General features: G+C 26.9%; 1 protein-coding gene across 1 annotated transcript; it reads left to right on the top strand.

Moving 5' to 3' along the window:
* Window positions 1–1,592: 1,592 nt before the first annotated feature.
* Window positions 1,593–4,092, top strand: LOC126902097 (uncharacterized). Its single transcript, XM_050679121.1, has 5 exons — window positions 1,593–1,777; window positions 3,170–3,364; window positions 3,430–3,558; window positions 3,670–3,802; window positions 3,882–4,092. Exons 1-5 carry the CDS (start codon window positions 1,593–1,595, stop codon window positions 4,038–4,040), a joined length of 801 nt encoding a protein of 266 aa, XP_050535078.1. The 3' UTR covers window positions 4,041–4,092.
* The last annotated feature ends 14,554 nt before the right edge of the window (window positions 4,093–18,646 follow it).

Here is an 18,646-nt window from a genome sequence, read left to right as displayed (position 1 = left end):
TAATCCCAGAAAAATATGTACAGTCGAAAAAGTCTTTATTGTCTTCAGTAGTAATGTCCCATGCTGCAGTGTGTAATTCGTTAATATCAGCGGGGTTATATGAGCAATAGCCTTTCAAAGTAGATGTATTGCCCGGGTTGCGTACTTTTTGTATTTGAGTACCGTTTATTTCATAACGTATTTCAGAAAATAAATATGCGAGTCCGTTGTTAATAAATCTAGGACTGGATTTCACACCATCAGGTTTTTTCACTTCACCTTCCAAGTACAAATAACTGGCACTTGGTAAAGTGTAACTGTCCATGTTGCGAATTTCAAATCATATTTCATCATTTTTACCTAGCGCAGTGGAGCTATACGGTAAAAATGATTGTACCTGTTAACTAATTATTTTACACTGATCGACATAACTTTCCGTCACGTCTAAGCATAAATTGTCCATAATTTCAAAGAACGTTTAACGATTTTAAAAACGATAAATTACGTTTGCTAATGGACTTAGTCGATTTTTCTTTTAGCGGCGATTTACTTGCGGCTTTCTTTTTAGGTAAATATGATGTTGTCTCTGCTCTGGGTGACTGTGAACTACGTATTGGCCGACGAACACTTGAATATATATTATTATTATATTAAAACGAAACAAAAAATTAAATTTCGTAGAGGTGATTATGTAAGGGTTAGTTCGAACAAGGTCGTATTTGAAAAAGACTATTTGACTAATTGGTCTTTTGAAATATTTATAATAGCAAAGGTATGCAACACTATACCAGTAACCTATCTTCTCGAAGACTTTGAAAAAAATCCAATTATAGGGTGTTTTTATGAACAAGAATTACAAAAAACCAAGTATCCGCATAATTATCTGATTGAAAAAATTGTACGACGTAAAGGTGATCAATTATTGTTTCGTTGGATTGGTTTTCCTTCAAAACATGATTCATGGATGAATAAAAATAAGCTTGAAAAATGATTTATTTAAATATTATTGTAAGATATTAATGTAAAAATTTATAATATTTAATTGTATTTTTTACTCCATATAATAAATTACCAATATATATTTAAATATGTATAATTATTTAACCTTAAAGTACATATCCCCTCTACCTATCTTTAATTAAACTGTGTGTTATTACTTTTTAAAAATATAAAAAGTCATCCGAGCAGAATAAAATCTGCAAAACTAATAAAATATTATTAGTTCATTCGTAAAAGTTAACAGTAATGGATGTTTTTGGTTCATCATTAGAAAGTAAAAGAATAAAAAAAATATGCAAACTAGAATCTAAATTAGCTAAATTAGAAACAGATATTATAAAAATTACTGAAACGCTTAGTAATTATCGGAAAATAATTGAACAAATAAATGAACAAATACACGGAGTAGAAGTTAAAATTGAAAATTTGAATACTTATTTTAACGCAATAGATTCAACTTCTAAATTACGATATAGTCAGCTAGAAGAACAGATTAATAAAACTAAAGGTTTTGTAAAATATGAAGCCTATACTGACTCTAGTCTACGTTTATTTAAAAAACAAAACGCCCTAGAACAAGATCCGTATCCTCAACGTACTAGTTAACAAACTAAATGACTACAGCAATAGCTGATTTTGAGTGTATATTGGGATCGAATAACGACTATCTTATAAAAGAACTATCTGTAGTGGATACTGACACTTATGCTACACAACACTGGATATTTAAACATGCAACTCCAACAGATGAAAATAGCCGAAATGTTAACGCGTGGTTGAAAAAGCACAGACATTCAATGTAACCTCTGTACGGAAACGTAGAAATTGAAGAACTACCGAGAATTTTAAACTCGTTAAAATTTACAGACATATTTGTAAAAGGGTTACAAAAAAGAGACATCTTACAACAGTATATGCCACACGTAAATACCCTCAAAAATGTAATATTTTTTAATTGTTTTTTTTAGCTAAGGTAAACCATTTTCAGATCATCAAGTTAAGCTAGTAAAATTTTTTACTAATCGATAACGTACCATCTATATCAAAATATTTAATGTATTCGTCACATTCTGGGCATTTGGGTGCAACAAACGCTTTTTCCCAACTTTTCTCAGCACAATTAACTCCAACTTTATGTTTACAAGGGTGCACGGTTACTTCTTGTAACTCTTTTCTACATATACATCTTTTTATAAAGTCTAAATAAATATGTAATCATTTTACTATAAAAATATTTTAAGTTAAAAATTAATGTTTGGTATTTGTTAGGAAACAAATGCTTGACAAAATATTTAAAATTAAAAACGTTAATTTAAATATATTTAAAATTTTAAATAATACTAGCCATAAGTAATCTATTTTTATTATTTAATATAATAAATCAAAATATGAAAATTTACACATATTGAAGCAGTTCAAATTTGCAGAATGGACAAAATAAAATTTCATTTAACATTAAATTGTTTGCGCAAAGATTACAAATTTTATGTAAACAAGGAATTAAAGTCACGAATTTTCTACCTAATTCTTGACAGATAGGACACTCTTTTTCATCTATAATTAATGAAATACTTAATTGGTAATTAACTAAAAATTAAATTAAATATTTATAATATTTTTATTTTAAATAACATTAGCCACAATTGATCAATTATTGTTATAGTAGGAAATTATTTTACTATATTGATTTTATAATTATTTTTTTTTTTTTGTATCTGTTACCACTTTTTCTCAGTTTTCATCGAACTGATTTCATTCAATAATACGTCAAAAAAATACCCTTGAAAATGTAATATTTTTTAATTGTTTTTTTTAGCTAAGGTAAATCATTTTCAGATCATCAAGTTAAGCTAGTAAAATTTTTTGTCAAAAAGTTCAACCTATCTTTATTATAAACTTTTGTAAAAATAACTTAATAAGACCAAAAAAATATTTTAAAAATTAAATTTTGCACAGATTACTTTTCACATTTTAATAATTTAGTTGCTCCTGGTTACCCACATGTTGATTTATATCACTGCCGTTCGTCGGAGTTTTCAATTTAATAATTTTAACTTGATTTATCTTTTCTTTTTAGTTATTTACTTATTTGTCCATGCTATAAACAAGGCCTTATGTGTTATTAATCGTCATTTTCTATTCCGCGTATTATTTTTTTGTGACTGCCTAATATAATCTTCGACTTTAATAGTTGTTATCCTGTTGATATGTTTTCTTCATTTTTAAATTTATTTAATTTCAAGTCTGATTCAGACAAAGTTAAATCTACGGGCCCACTTAGTAGGAAAACATTAAATCTCAATAGTCCTGAGGCAAAAGCTCTTAATATTTTTAACCAGAAATTGCCTATTTCTCGAAGAAATAATGGAAATAATACTCCATTTATGTAAGTGTATGGTATAAAAATTAATTATTAATTTGATAAAAAATTTTATATAATTTATTTTGCAGACCAAATTATAATATAGCTGAAGTAACAAGTCCTGGATTTAGTTATCGAATAGCTCAAAGAGCTCGAGAAATGAGATCTACAACGCCAACTTCTGATATTTCAAATTTATCAGTATCGTATGCTTCAGAGTATGTTATTTTAAGAAATTATGTTGTTCATGAGTTCCTCTTATAATATTTGATACATAATTAAATTTTTTAATAGGAAATACTTTTAATTTGACAAATAACTTTTTTTAGAAACAATTCTAGTAACAGTAATTCTTCTCCACATGAGTTTCAAAATTTAGGTAGAGAAAATCCTAATGATAAAAAGCGTAAATTAAGGAAAACATTAGAAAATTTTGGTGTAAGAAACAGAACTAGCCAAGAGGTATACTTCTATGTTAATAAAATTTGATAAAGTAAAGACATTTATCATAAATATACTAAAATTAATTTTTATTTAATAGTTTGATTTTGATAATTTTGTAAATTGCCCTAAAAAAGCTATTGAGTCAATTGACCGAAATATTCCATTGAATGGTATAGATAAAACAAACAGAGAAATTTCACATTCACCATATATGACACCAAAGAATAATCATGTTATTTTTGATAGAAAACAGTAAGCATATAATAATTTACTTTTTTAAACATTGAAAATATTTTTTATATTAATATGTACAGGAAACCATAAAATTAGTTCATCCATAAATTAACTATTATGGTAATAATTTGACTTGTAATATAATAAATTTTTTATTAAGTTATACAGAAGCTTCCTTACTGAATAGTAAAATTTTGATTTTTGTGTTGGTATTTGGTTCTAAAAAAAATATATTAAAAATGTGAAACACCATCAACATCATCTGTTAAGGTGTATAACATTGGAGAAAAAAATTACAAAATATTTATTTTTATTAAAAAATTACCAAAATAACTATTTAATTTAAGAAAGTTTATTTGCATAATAAAATTATTAGCTTTGGGCGAGGGTTTATAACATAAAAATAATTAACATTTTAACTATATGAAATTTTAATATTTTAATAGAGTTCAGTATTTTCCCAGTATTTAATAACTATTTTAACATATATTTAGTAACATATAATTATAAAATAAGTTGCCTTATTTTTAACCAAGAAAAATAGATTTTTAATGATTCATAAACATTTATTTATTAGATTTATCAAAATTTTAAAGTTACTATTGCTATGATTTTTATTTTTAATGAATAAAATAGTTGTTTATAATACTTAAAAAAGAAGTACAAAAATAAAACTCTAAAATATCTATTATNAAAAAAAAAAAAAATTCTCTCATCGAGTTTTTTACAATGTGAAATTGACCATCAAAGTAAAAACCTCTCTAGATACTATAGGTTCGCAAGCGCCATAGAGCTTATAACTAAAAAACCCTAAGATGGCGGCGACAATGCAGACATAGAGAGAAGATGAACATATAACATATGTTATATAACATATAACATATAACAGATCAGAGTACTCACCGAGTGTTTTACAATTGAAATGTTGCCAAACGTTTTGTGCGTGTTTGTATTCATCAATATGTGTTTCTGACAGATCATTATAAAAATCGGCTTTTGACGGCAATTGTTTTTCTTCGAGTACATCCCAGCTTGACGGGTATGAATACGGATACACGCCTTTACGAGTCACCAAATCAATGTCACTGTTCGATGAAAAAGCTTTTGCGGTTTTTTCGAATAATTTTATGTCGGCGGCGCGCAAATTTTCAGCGAGAGCCGCTAAACTAGTGCCCATAAAACGAAATGTATCAACGAACATAAGCAAAAATTTATTTGAAACAAACTTTGAAAAAGAAATATATTTTTCTTCTGTAGCGGGTATTACACTTATTCTACTAGTATCTCTTCCAAGGGCTTTAACTAAAAAGTGTCCGTCGTACGAGCTGAGATTATGAAAATATACGTTAACAAACTTGGGCGTTGTTAACTTTAAATTGCAACTGTTACAAAGCGTTTTTCTAAAACTACCTGAAACAAATATATATAAATTTTTCTTTTTATATTACTATACATTTAACATAGTTATGTCTATGATTTACCTATCAAATGATCATGGTCTGCNTTTGATTTTTGTGTTGGTATTTGGTTCTAAAAAAAATATATTAAAAATGTTACTTTATGATTATTCTCTGTAAAACTACCTTTACACAAGTCACAGCAGGTTTTCTTAATATGTTCTTCAGTTTCTTCGTGTGTCGTACAAATATTAACGTTCGTCTTGAGCAACTCTTCAATTTTCAACGTCACTTCAGTTACGTCATCCATGAAACGATTGACTACTTCCTCCGGCTCAGTGCTTTTATTTCCTCTATATATTTTAGGCGTCGTTTGAATATTAAACTGTTGCAATAATTCTATGGGTAAACTATCGGCCGCTTTTACTATGTATCCATAGCTCATTGCAACATTTTCATGAACAAAATTTGTGTTGCCTTTCGTATCATTATTGGACTTAACTAACAGGCTTTCAAAATCAGCATAAATTGCAAATGGATGTTTCTGTTTTTTTCCCCATGACTCGAACTTTAATTTAGTACCCTCTTCAGGCATTACAGGTAAAAACGGTTTGTTTTCAACGCAAATTTTTTTATGTTCTTCTAGCGCTTCAACTTCATATAGTTTATACTTTTTAGGTACATTATTAAAGCCCGTGAAACACAGTTTGCAAAATATCCTTTTTGCCGTATTCTTTGTTATTTGTGATTGAACCAGTTTTCCAAAATCAGTGATATAAGTGTATTGACTATCACCCGCGGCGTTTGTCACAATTAACAAATCGAAATGGTCTTTACGTTCTTCAGCGCACACTTTCAGCGAATAAACTAAATATTCGGGTTAATTATGTAAATCTTTCAATTTTAGTCCGTAAACATTGACTGAAGTATGCGGATTATTTTTTTCGAACATTTTTATGTCTGAAATCGGTGTTTGGAATGATAATCCGGAGAAATTATAAGATTTTTCTATAGACTTATAGTTTTGTTCTACTATATGTCTTTTACCTTCCGTAACTTTTTTCGCTAATATAGCCCATTTGAAACATTGTTGATCTATATTTTGTGGGTTTATTACAGCTTTTTTATTTTAAATCAATGTAAAAACTCCCGCCTAAAGGCTGATACTTGTAAACACCCAGTAAAATACCGTTTAAACGAGAAATTACTACCTTTACCAGCATAGTTTTCCTGTTCTTCTAATAATTTTGTGTATGAAATATCCACAGCATGACCGATATCGTCCTCGTTAATTATCTCGACTGCCGACATTATAAATGACCGATTTTCGTACTTGGTTTCATTATTCGGTACAGTATAAGTCGCCTCAAGTTTAAGGTTGAATTTTATCGGGCGCATTTCTTTAAGACAGTCGCGTAATTTTTCAAATAATTCGGCTCTTGTTGTGTAATAAACCAAAAAGAAAAAAAGATTAAAAAAAAGAAAAAGTTTGTATTTAGTAGAATTTGTTGGAATGTAAAATAATAAAATATAGTAAATGGTAGGTATAATAAAATATTATAAGATGATAGGNAAAATAATAAAATATAATAAATGGTAGGTATAATAAAATATTATAAGATGATAGGTAGGTTTATAGGGATTAATAATGGAGGATAAGAAAAAAAATGGTGGTGATGTGGATTTTACTATTGAATGTATAAATGCTTATATTGTACCAAAAGAAAATCTAAGGGTTGGTTCTTATTCAGACTAAAGATATAATATAGCGTATGTATGGCCGAATAATAATAAAAATTATTAAATAAGATGGTAAATGGCGGAGTAACACATGTTTAAATGTGGCAAGATATGTAAGGGTGCAAAGAATATAATAATATGAATAAAAAATGATTCAGAGGGGTGAATAAACGGAGTTTAAATACATGAGGGTAATGATCAAATAAATAAAAATGCACAAAAACGTTGTGACAAAAATAATGAACTGATCTCGGGGTTGAACAATATTGAATAAATGAAGTCAATTATCCTACCAAACTTTATTACCTATCTTAATGGTTTATTACGCAATATAGTATTTATAATTTGAAAGCGGGAATTTAAATTTGTACTTACCTTGTATCCCACGTAGTGTAATGTTTATTTTTGACAATCCAATGTTGATTATGAGTTTACACTGTATTTCACACGTTGTACACTTTGATTTCAACAGTAAATATGACCGTTTGAGAATAAAGCGTTTAATTATAAATAATACGAAACTGTTACACAAAATCTATGACTGTATTATTGTATGCAAGAGATTCTATACACTCTATATTTTTATAATTATAATCAAATAATGTATCTTTAGTTGACTTAGTAGAATGAGTATATTGTTTGAGAGATTATATTTTATTGAGAGATCGACACCAATATTTCTTAAATTTTCCTCTGGCCTGGCCAAAACAAGATTCAGAAATATTTATATCTATGTAAAAGATTTGTCAGGGCGGAATTGTGGTGGCCCAATGTGTCCCGGTGCTAAATTAAAGCACCTTGAAAGGATGCGGCACAATAATCACCAAGACAAAAATTAAACACTAAAAACATATATTTGTAAGTTTCTCTGTGCTGTCTGCCGGCGCGATGTTTGTTAAGACAAAGACATTAAACCACAGAAGATTAGCTACCCAATACACATAGGCTTACAAATATATTCTAACCTAACACCTAACTTTAAAAATATTTAATTGCAACCTTTACTCTGTCTGCCGGCGCGATGTTCGTTAGAACAAAGACATTAAACCACAGAAGATTAGCTACCCAGTAAGTATAGAGTTGCAATACACTTAGTCATATAATCAATATTTATCATTAACTGAGAAAATTAGAGTTGATTCGGTTTTATTTTAAAAAAAAAAATGTTTTATTTTAAAATATTAATTGACATTTATTTCCATGGTAAAATAAAAATAAAATATCATTATATAATGAACAAATTAAATTAGATTAAAAGATTCACCAAAACAAAATTCACTTTAAAATTTCTAAGTGTCATTTAGTTTTAAAGAAAAATATTCTAAGTCCAAATAAATTAAAAAAAACGACTAAGTGTTTTAAAAATTGAAAAATATTCTAAGTCCAAATAAATTAAAAAATAAACTAAGTCCCAGAGAGTAGAATCTTGAGTAGAGTGTCGCAGATTTTGTGTAATTTAAAATAGCCGAAAGAACTGATTTTAATAGGAAAAAATGGGTTTTTATAGTAGACGAGGGTCGTGTAGCGATCCCTAGTGTGATCTTAGAAACTGTAGATCTCAATTAATAGTTGAATGTGATTGGCTGGACTTAGTTGAGAACCCTCACATGGGCGTGACTTTGAATCTGTACGATAATCAGATTTAATTGACTACTTTATTGATTATTTTAAGTCTTAGATAAGGGAACCCTGTTTTGGTGATCTTGTGAATTCATAATATATGACATACATGTACAAAAGATAACATAATATAATATTTTAATATTATAAGTAATAATATAATATTACAGTTGTCGACAAAAAAGATTGATACCCAGCTACGTTTTCAATATTCTTTTTGTAAAACCATAAAATTTTACTATTCAACGATTCTCCCGTTTTATGAAAACCGCTCGTCGTAATGTCTTGTAATCGTTTCACCTTTACCCGTTTACATTTAATAGTATTATCGGTGTTACTTTATCTACGACGTTTAGGACTAATTGCACTGAGGTCCACCTGCATTCTCTCCGCAACATTTACATTTTCTAAAAATAAATATTCATTTATTTATTCTAGCATATAAATTTCTAATAATATATTTTTAGCTTCGATGAGAAGCTGAGAAGGTATTAATTTTACCATGATGAGTTTTTTTTTTTTTTATGTCTGTTGCCACTTTTTCTCAGCTCTTACTGGACTGATTTCTTTCAACAATACGTCAAAAGGTCACAAATTGTATCTAGTTGAAGACATTACCCTTAAAAATTGAAAAAAATTTCCCTCGTTCCCCGCAAATGGGGGAAATCTCCAAAAAAATTACAAATTTAAAAATCGGTAAATTTTGTCATTTTTTTCTTAAAACTTCCATAACTTTTTGAAAAATAAACAAATTAACATCATTTTTATTATACTAAAACCTTAGATATTTCCCTTTCATTTGATATCATTTTTTTGAAAATCTAACATTTAACCTGTTCATGAGGGGGATTTAAAATAGCAACTTTTTTACAAAAACTAACTTATTCAACTTAATTTTTGAAAATGTTCCGGAAATACTGCGTTCTTTAAACATATATCGCACGTCTATCTAGGTAGAGGAAACGGCCGGGACCGTTTTGGGGGGTCCCAGCTCATACTTTACACATCTACTACTGAAATAATTACTATGATTTCTATTTATATTGTCTATTACGATAAAAATGCAAAAAAGTAATAAGTTTTTCTGATAAATATACTGTAAATAGTAATTATAAAATTTCCTGACTGCATATTAATCTTAAAAATAACATTGTTTTAATTCTCATAAAATTTTCTATTTAATGATTCATTCTAGTCAACGAAGGAGTAATTTTGGCGAATAGCAGAAAAAATTCCCCAACTAAATTTTTTTTTTTTAATGTAGGAAATTGGTGAATTATTCCAAAAGCAACTTTAACTCTTATTTCTTTAATTATATCCTGATTAGTAGTTCTTTGATTTTAAAATATATTATATTTATATATATATAAATATAATATATTAATATATATTTTATATTATATTAAAAGTAGACTTTTTCTTTCACTTCTAATTTTTAATATTATTACTAATTATATATAAAATAATAATTAAAAGAAAAAAAAATTGTTTTCAAATTAGTACTGATTTGATTATTAATATGTTAAAAATAATCAGTCCAAATTTTCAATTTTCACCCATTTTTTGGTTCTTTAAGGTTGATGAAAAATTTTTGATAAAGATTTATGAAAGTTTATAGTAAAAAAAATTGAATATACTACCATAACTTTTAGCTCAATTACAAGTTTAAAATTGACATCTAAACCAGTCAACAAAGGAAAAATTGCGGAAAAAATTCCCAACCAAATTTTGTTTTTTTAAAATTTGAATTAAATTATGTATAATGACATACTAATAGTCCTCATTGATTGGAATTGAGCTTTTTTTTTACAGTCAGGAAAAAGTTAAAAAATATGAGCTTTTTTCATTTTCTCAAAAAATATATAAGTTACAAAAAAAAGTTTCGTACAAAAGTTGTTTATAAGACAATTATAAACAAACAAATTATCGTATATTTTTTCATTTAAACAAATATTTTTCGAGTTACATTACATTTAATATGAGTACTAAAATTTATTTTCCATTTTTTTCATTTTACGGTTACTTTTTATCATGTTATACTTACATTAGACACTATGTTATAAATGCATATGTTTGTATGTGCGAGTTTATTTATTTATTGTATCATTAAAGTGTAGTGTATATTAATATACAACCGATAGATGTAATAAACAAAAAGAAGACAAGAGTGGAGGTATGTAGGTAGTAGGGGGTAGTCTTGTAATAAACAAAATGGCTATAATAAGGTGGCGAAGGAATGTTATTAAAGGTGTTTGGGGCTCGGAGCGTGAAAGGGAAGAAATGTAAAGAAATGTAACACAGGTGGCCAATAAGGAAATAATAATCGTAGCAGGCGTAGTGTAAAAAGGATGGGTACCAATGGAAAGTAAAAGTGTCTATAGATACCCGGTAGTGACTACAATAAAATGAAATAGAAAGGGATCTTGGGGTATGCTTGTGTAAAAACGTCTAATGTATGAATAAGATGGAATTACAAGGAAGGCTGGGTCACTACCTAGCTCCTGCACAGAAACGCGCACACTAATTTCCGGCGAGTCACAAGTATCGTGTTTTTTATAAAAATATTTTAGTTTATTCTCAATGACCTATCTTGTTCTAATTGTTTATTACTAAAAAATTCTTCAGTAAAGGATCTATTATAAACTTATTATATAAACAAATGTTTCACTTACCTCTGACTATCCTGATATTCTCTTGTGATGAATGATGTTGTTGATGTAATGATTATCGATGTATACGTTTACGCATTAATGCACGCAATTATATTTATACGGTTTATATTATTATTAACTCGCATGTAACTACTTTTCTAGTACAATTCTATATTAAATCTACCCAAGGTGAAGTCTAGGTTTATTATAACTCTGTCTTTTGTAAAAACCTTTTGTATATTTATGTAGTATAGTTCTTAACCTTGTATATGGTGTTTTACCTTAATATATTTATTATTTAATAATTTATAAAGCAAATAAATAACTTCTAAGCAACATAACTGTCCTGTGCAACAAACTATTTCCAAGTGGCCTACGTCTTTTCAGTCGTCCAAATAGTGATCTAGGGTAGATGCGAGCTCAATTTCAGTTCTTTGCACAATAGATTATACTAGTGTCCTACACTCCGATTGCCCGCACTGTGGCTGAGATCAGACTAGCTAGTCGATAAGTGGAGAGACACTATGAAGAAATCTTATGGTTAACTAAAATCCTAATTATGATATTATTGTACTATTACCCTGTCCAGCCAGGTTGTGGCCCTTCAATAAGTAGTAGATACAACTCAATCAAATTAAGTACCTTAGAATATGCTTATATATATATATGAATATAAATGTAAATTAAAAGAAATAAATAAATACCAATATTTTATATGTGTTAGAATATTTATATCACCAAAAGTATTCGACCGAAAATAAGATGTATAATATTTTCAGTGATTACGAAAGAGGGTAAAAATTATGTAGATTTCATATAGAATTGTAGCTAAGAATGAAACATAAACTCACGCACATTCACATCTTGGTTGAGTATTCCAGAGAGCCGTAGAGATGCATAGATAGAATGGCAAGGCGTCCCAGTATCCGCTAGAGGGATGTTCAGAAATCGTACATAACCACTGTAAGAGAACCAAGCACAGAAGAACCACCCGAATTTGGGAGAAAATGGCCTTTTTATAACCCGCAAAACTGGTTTAGCGATCTCTGGTGAGATTCTTGAAATATTTTTTGCTGTATTTGATTGGTTAATGTGATAGAATCTTTTACGTGGGCATTTTATGGAATGCGTAAGAGGGAGGTTAAATCTTGTGTAAGGGTATTATTTTATTACTCATCTTATCCACGGGGAAACACTGATATGGTGATATATTTTATTAAATATAAGTATTAATTATTACATGTATTAAAATGTGATACTACATAGAGTAGGTAATTGATTTGACGCTATATTGTTTAAACCCAACTAAACGCTAAATTGTACATTCCCAAACAACAATCATATTATGTCAATTGCCAACGAAATTTTTGGTAATATTTTTCTTTGTCTTTGCCTTAATCCCAACTACTTGGCATCGGCCACCCTTATCCTAAGCTTCCACTTGACACAATCTCCCTCATCTTCTATGCTCACATCAGCTGTCCTCATGTCGCATTCAATAACATCCCTCAATCTCTTTTATGGTCTTCCTCTACCTCTTCTTTCTTTAAAATTCATTTCTATAACTGTTCTTACAGCTTCCAATTCTTCTCTCCTCATAACATGACTAAACCATCTAAGTCTATTTTCTGTCATCTTATCCACGATTGACGCAACACCTATACTTCCTCTTATATGCTCGTTCCTTATCCTATCTTCTCTAGTCACTCCACTCATCCAACTAAGCATTCTCATCTCTGCTACACTTATTCTCTACTCTACTTTCTTGTCAACCGCCCAATACTATAAACCATACATCATACCTGGCCTCACAATTTCATACTAAATTTAAAAACTATAATTACTATTTATTCATATATTATATTTTAAAATCAAAGAACAACTAATCAAGATATAATTAAAGAAATAAGAGTTGATGTTGCTTTTAGAATAATCCAGCAATTTCTCAAAATGAAACACTATCTACAGATTTGCATCGAAACGTTTCTTACGATAGTGATTTTAATATATACAGATATCATCTATACTTGTCCCATCTATGCCTCGTCCACACTGTGTCTCGACCGCATTGTGCTATTATAATTTACTATACATACTATACTTTTATTAATATGAGATTTATTGTGATTAATTGTCAATTCATTAATATCAATAATGCCACGAGTTTTGACAGTTATTGATGATAGTTGGGATTGAGTCTCCTCGTGTCTACCCAAAATTGTATGGTGGCTATACATATGAACCTCCAACCTAACTCCTGAAATAAACAAGAAATAACAAGAACTGCTGATTAACTCTGTACAATTATTATCGATTTATTAAATTTACTTGGTATACTTCTTATTATTGATGATCACTTGATTTTCCTGTATGCCTACTTAATCTATGTACTCATAAAATTTAATTCTAAACCTTATAATATAATATATTACACGCTGAAATGAATAAATATTGTGTTCTTGTACAAATATAATTGAAGAGACAGCGGATCACTTCTCACATACAGGGTGATTTTTTTATCATAACCCACTCAATTACTTATAGAATAATAATAATTAAAAAATTTTTTTTTATTATTATCTTTAGTTACACATTATTCTTGAATTATTAACTATTTAAAACTTTTTATGTTCATCCCTTATGCCTTGTAAGGGTGTCAACTTTGTTTTTTTAAATGGGAACACATATTTTGAATTTAATAAAATGTTTGAGTTTTTAATTTAATAGTAAATGGCATTTGAATTTTTAATATAACTTTATTTGTTTATTAGATATAAACAATTAAAGTTTCAAATTTTTGAGTTAATATACATGTATAATACACAAGGTATTACAAATACAGGTAGCCAATTGGATTTTTATTACCTCTTTTTGAGGATGACAACTTTTTTGTTGAATATTCTCAATACTTGTAAGTAGATAATAAGGGCACATTTAAGTTGAGGGAAGCAAATATATATCGATGAAGGAATGTTGTAGTAGCCCAGAATACAGCCAATCTGCACCTGCCAGTATAAGATTTAAATTTTCCGTTTGTCAATAGTAACAAAAAAAATGTTAGTCACAACTCTAATAGAATTATATTTGAGAATTTGTACACTCTAACACATAAATATAATTTATTATTCTATTAAATGTAATTTAAAGTTTTCAATAGCATAGGGTATTTTTTATGCATCGATAGTTGCGACCCTGTTCAAATCAAATGAGCAGAGTTTAAGTCTTATAACCCAACAGCAATTCTAATTTCAATTTACAATTTTTTTAATGATAACGTTGTATTTTTATAGCATTAATTATTTAAAAAAAAATTGTAGTAAGAGCAGGACAGCACTAGCTTTCCAAATAATCTTTAAAAATAAAAATTTACATCATTGAGTATTCAGATGTTAACTGTTTTTATAATCTCATGAAAAAATGTTAGGTAATTAAAAAATATCAATTTTGTAGAATTTATAAAATAAGTTATCTTTTTTAAATTATTAGAGTAATAATGGATTTATAAACATTTTGTAAATATCTTTTTTATATGAAATTTAAATTTAAATAACTTTTACTTGATACTTTTGTGCTACCTATAATATTACTTGAAATAAACACGAATAATTATTTAACAACCTTCTTTGTTATTTTTGATTAAACATCAACTCCAATGCGGCGTACAGATAAGAGTTGGTTGATCGAGTCCAAATTTTTACAGTATAAATATTTATACATTATAACAAAATATGGTGGAACAGTAATATAATTTTTGAACCACCCTAATAAATATGCTAATAATTTTTGATATTTCAGATTCTACAATTTTTCAAATTTTTAAAATATCAGAGACATTAATAAAAATTAAAAAACTGGTCTTAATACCTGAAATTTAAATACTTAACAATATAAAAAACTAGATCTCTTACCCAAACTAATATTAAATGTCAGTGGGTTGGATTTTCTATTTTTTTTTGTATTTTCAAGTTTACAAAGTTGTAAACAATAATATTTAACTTAATTAATCAATCTCATATTCCTTACAAGTGATTTTTTATTACAACACACTCATTTGTTATTATAAATAAATCACTCTAGATACATGTTATTGTGATTCAATAATTTTTATCGGGTCCTTAACAAGTTTAAATAACCTATTTTCTTAACAATTCTTATCATATACAAGTTCAATATAAAAATTGATGAATGAACAAGTGCAATAATAGTTGGAAAATATGTCACGTAAAAATTATACAGTTAAACATAATTTGGGTCATGGAATGATAAAGACATTTTTTTTTTGTTTTTTGACGCCTATTAGTGTTTCTCTAACGTAAATATTTTGGCCATAATATTATTTTCGTAAAATTACTGTTTTTTACGTAAAATGTTATTTAAAAAAAAAAATTTTCAAAATACCTTTATTATATTTAGAGTATCATGATGATAATTTGTACAAATTTCGAAACCATTTCATATTTGATATGTACTTATTAAGTTGACTTTTACAACATATTTAAATAGGTGAAGCTATACTTTTATTTATAACTTTTCTTTTTCTGATGTTTATTTTGTTATTATTAATTATAACCAGATAGAATACATAATGAGAAATCAAGAGTTACTTAATAAGCCAAAAAAATCAAAATAAATACTATTTATTAATTAAAAATCTATTAACTTTGTTAAATTTGGTAAAAAAAAAAAAAAAACAATACAGACCTATATATTTTTTGTGAAAATATGCTATTGTAAAATAAGATTTTGAAATATTCAAATATTAAGTTATTAAATAGTGTAATTAGTAAATAAAATCTTTAAAAATAGTCAGTTTTTAATATTAAATAAAGTTAAAATATACATATATATTTCTATAATTTATAAATATATTATAATATTCAAATTTTTTTCCAATTTAAACTCAACATATAATTACCCATCAATGATTCTTTCCATGATTCCTGATATCTTTTATCATTATTGCTATGCCTTAGTGGAATCTGTCGTCGTTTTCTACACTTATATTTCCTTAATTAGATTTTAAAAAAATCTAAAGGGAAATTAAATAGTAAAATTTTTTTATTGAAATAAAAACATCTACACCATTTTATTTTATTTTATGTTACAATTCAATTATTTATGATGGGTTTTTTTATTATAAATAATTGAAAGTTTCAAAATCTGATTTTACAATAGCATTCTACCAGAAAAAATTCATAGGTCTGTATTTTTTTTACCAAATTTAACAGCGTTAAGAAATTTTGAATTTAAAATAATAACAGTAATTACGATTTATTGTTTATGTAATCTAAAAGTGACGTAAAAACAAAATTGAGTATTTTTTAAATCCTCATATTTTCTATCGTAATTAATTATAATAACATAAACACTATCGTGCTGTCATGTCATCAATATTTTTTAATAATTGTAGAAAATAAATTAAGGTAACACTTAGTTGGCGACTGTTGAATTGACAATTAAATTAAATTAAGGTACTAGGTATTCAATTAAGCTTATCGAGATTTATTGTCAAAACGTCAGTCCAGTACTCGTTTGTCACTGTCAGACTTTCAACATTACGTCAAAATTAGTTTGTTAATTCTTGACGTCTTTACCTACTTGTTTTCACTCCTTAGTACTTATATTTTGCACCTCGTCTACGCCTTGTTCTAAGTTATATACTGGTACGCTTAGTATTTGTGTCTTGCACTTCGTCTGCATCTCATACCTTGGCGTAATTCCATTAAACTTCCTATGATAACGTCTCTTCGACACCTTCGATAGAACCGAAATGTCAGTCGAGCACACTGTGACTACCAATATTACATCACAGTCAACGTATTTCTTTTGTTATACGACATATGGAATATAAATACGTCCGTTTCCTTTTGAAAATAACTAATACATATTGATTTGTTTATTTATGTGTGTATTTTTTTCGGTAAAAGAAAATGATACTGCGTATTTATTTATATTAGATTCAATTGAAAAATAATTTTTCAAGCCTTTGTTCTACGATATATGAAATATATAATAAAAATATTTTTAATTAAATAGAGCAGTATTTAAATTTTTATTGACTTATTAAGTTTTTCTTTACATTTATAGCGATTATGTCATCAAAAAGGGACGCATTATTCAAAATGTTATTAATTTTGAAACCTAGTAATATTTTCTATCGATGCAAATAATAATAACATTAATAAAACATAAACCTCAACTTAAAAAATAAATATCAAGATGTAACTTAACAGAATTATTTCGAAATTAGCACAAACTATCATCATGATACTATAAATATAATTGAAGAATATTGAATTTTTTTTTTTTTTTAATTATCATTTTATGTAAAAACAGTAATTTTACAAATATTCAAATAATTTGAATATTTTACACAATTATTATACATAATTAATATTAAATATAGATAAAAACTAAGATCTTATTCAGAATCAGCGTCAAAAAACCTATAGGTACAAAAAAAAAAATTTCTTAAACAATCAATGACCCAAATTTATCGAGCTATGTTATGTATACAATGACAGACAGTCCTTTTAAAGTATTAAATTTAAAAATATGTTTTTAAATAAAAACTTAATTATATTTTAAGAAATTGAAAAATTTAAAACTAAAACTCTAAAATAAAATTTGACCATATAATAATTTAATCTTAAATATTTTCTAGCCTATTTTGAAGAATTCACTAAAAACTGGTCAAATCCCAAACCTTATCTTCAAGAACTATAATGAATTATTTACTGATTGTCAAATAATTCGTACAGATTTTAAATTATAATAAAAGAGATATTTAAAGAAAATATATATTTTTTTTTTTTACAATTGTGCATATCGTTATACAGGTGGCCCAGCACACACTGACAACTTAAATAACTTTTGATCCAGTTAATATTTTTTGCTAATTTTTTTTTAAATATTTAATATACATAAGACTTATAATAATACTGTAATAAATATAATTTTTATAATTAAAATAAAAAATTATAATTTTAAAAATTTACGAAAAATGTTTAAAAAAAATTCAAAATAGCCATTTTTTAGAATAAATTTTAAGAAATAATTTGGTAAAAAAATTTCTCATTAATGTTTTGTAGTTCATTTTCTGTAACATTTAATTTTGTAAAAATTCAAATTTTTCTGTATTTATTCCACGGTATCAAACGCTGGCTATGTTTTATAAAAAAGGACTATATATGATATGTGTATGGATTTTTCAATGAAAA

Source organism: Daktulosphaira vitifoliae, unplaced genomic scaffold, assembly GCF_025091365.1.
Source record: "Daktulosphaira vitifoliae isolate Bord-2020 unplaced genomic scaffold, ASM2509136v1 Scaffold_3, whole genome shotgun sequence".
In the NCBI taxonomy this organism is placed as follows: Eukaryota; Metazoa; Arthropoda; class Insecta; order Hemiptera; family Phylloxeridae; genus Daktulosphaira; species Daktulosphaira vitifoliae.
Note: the sequence above shows the minus strand (reverse complement) of the source record. Positions and strands in the feature narration are given on the sequence as shown.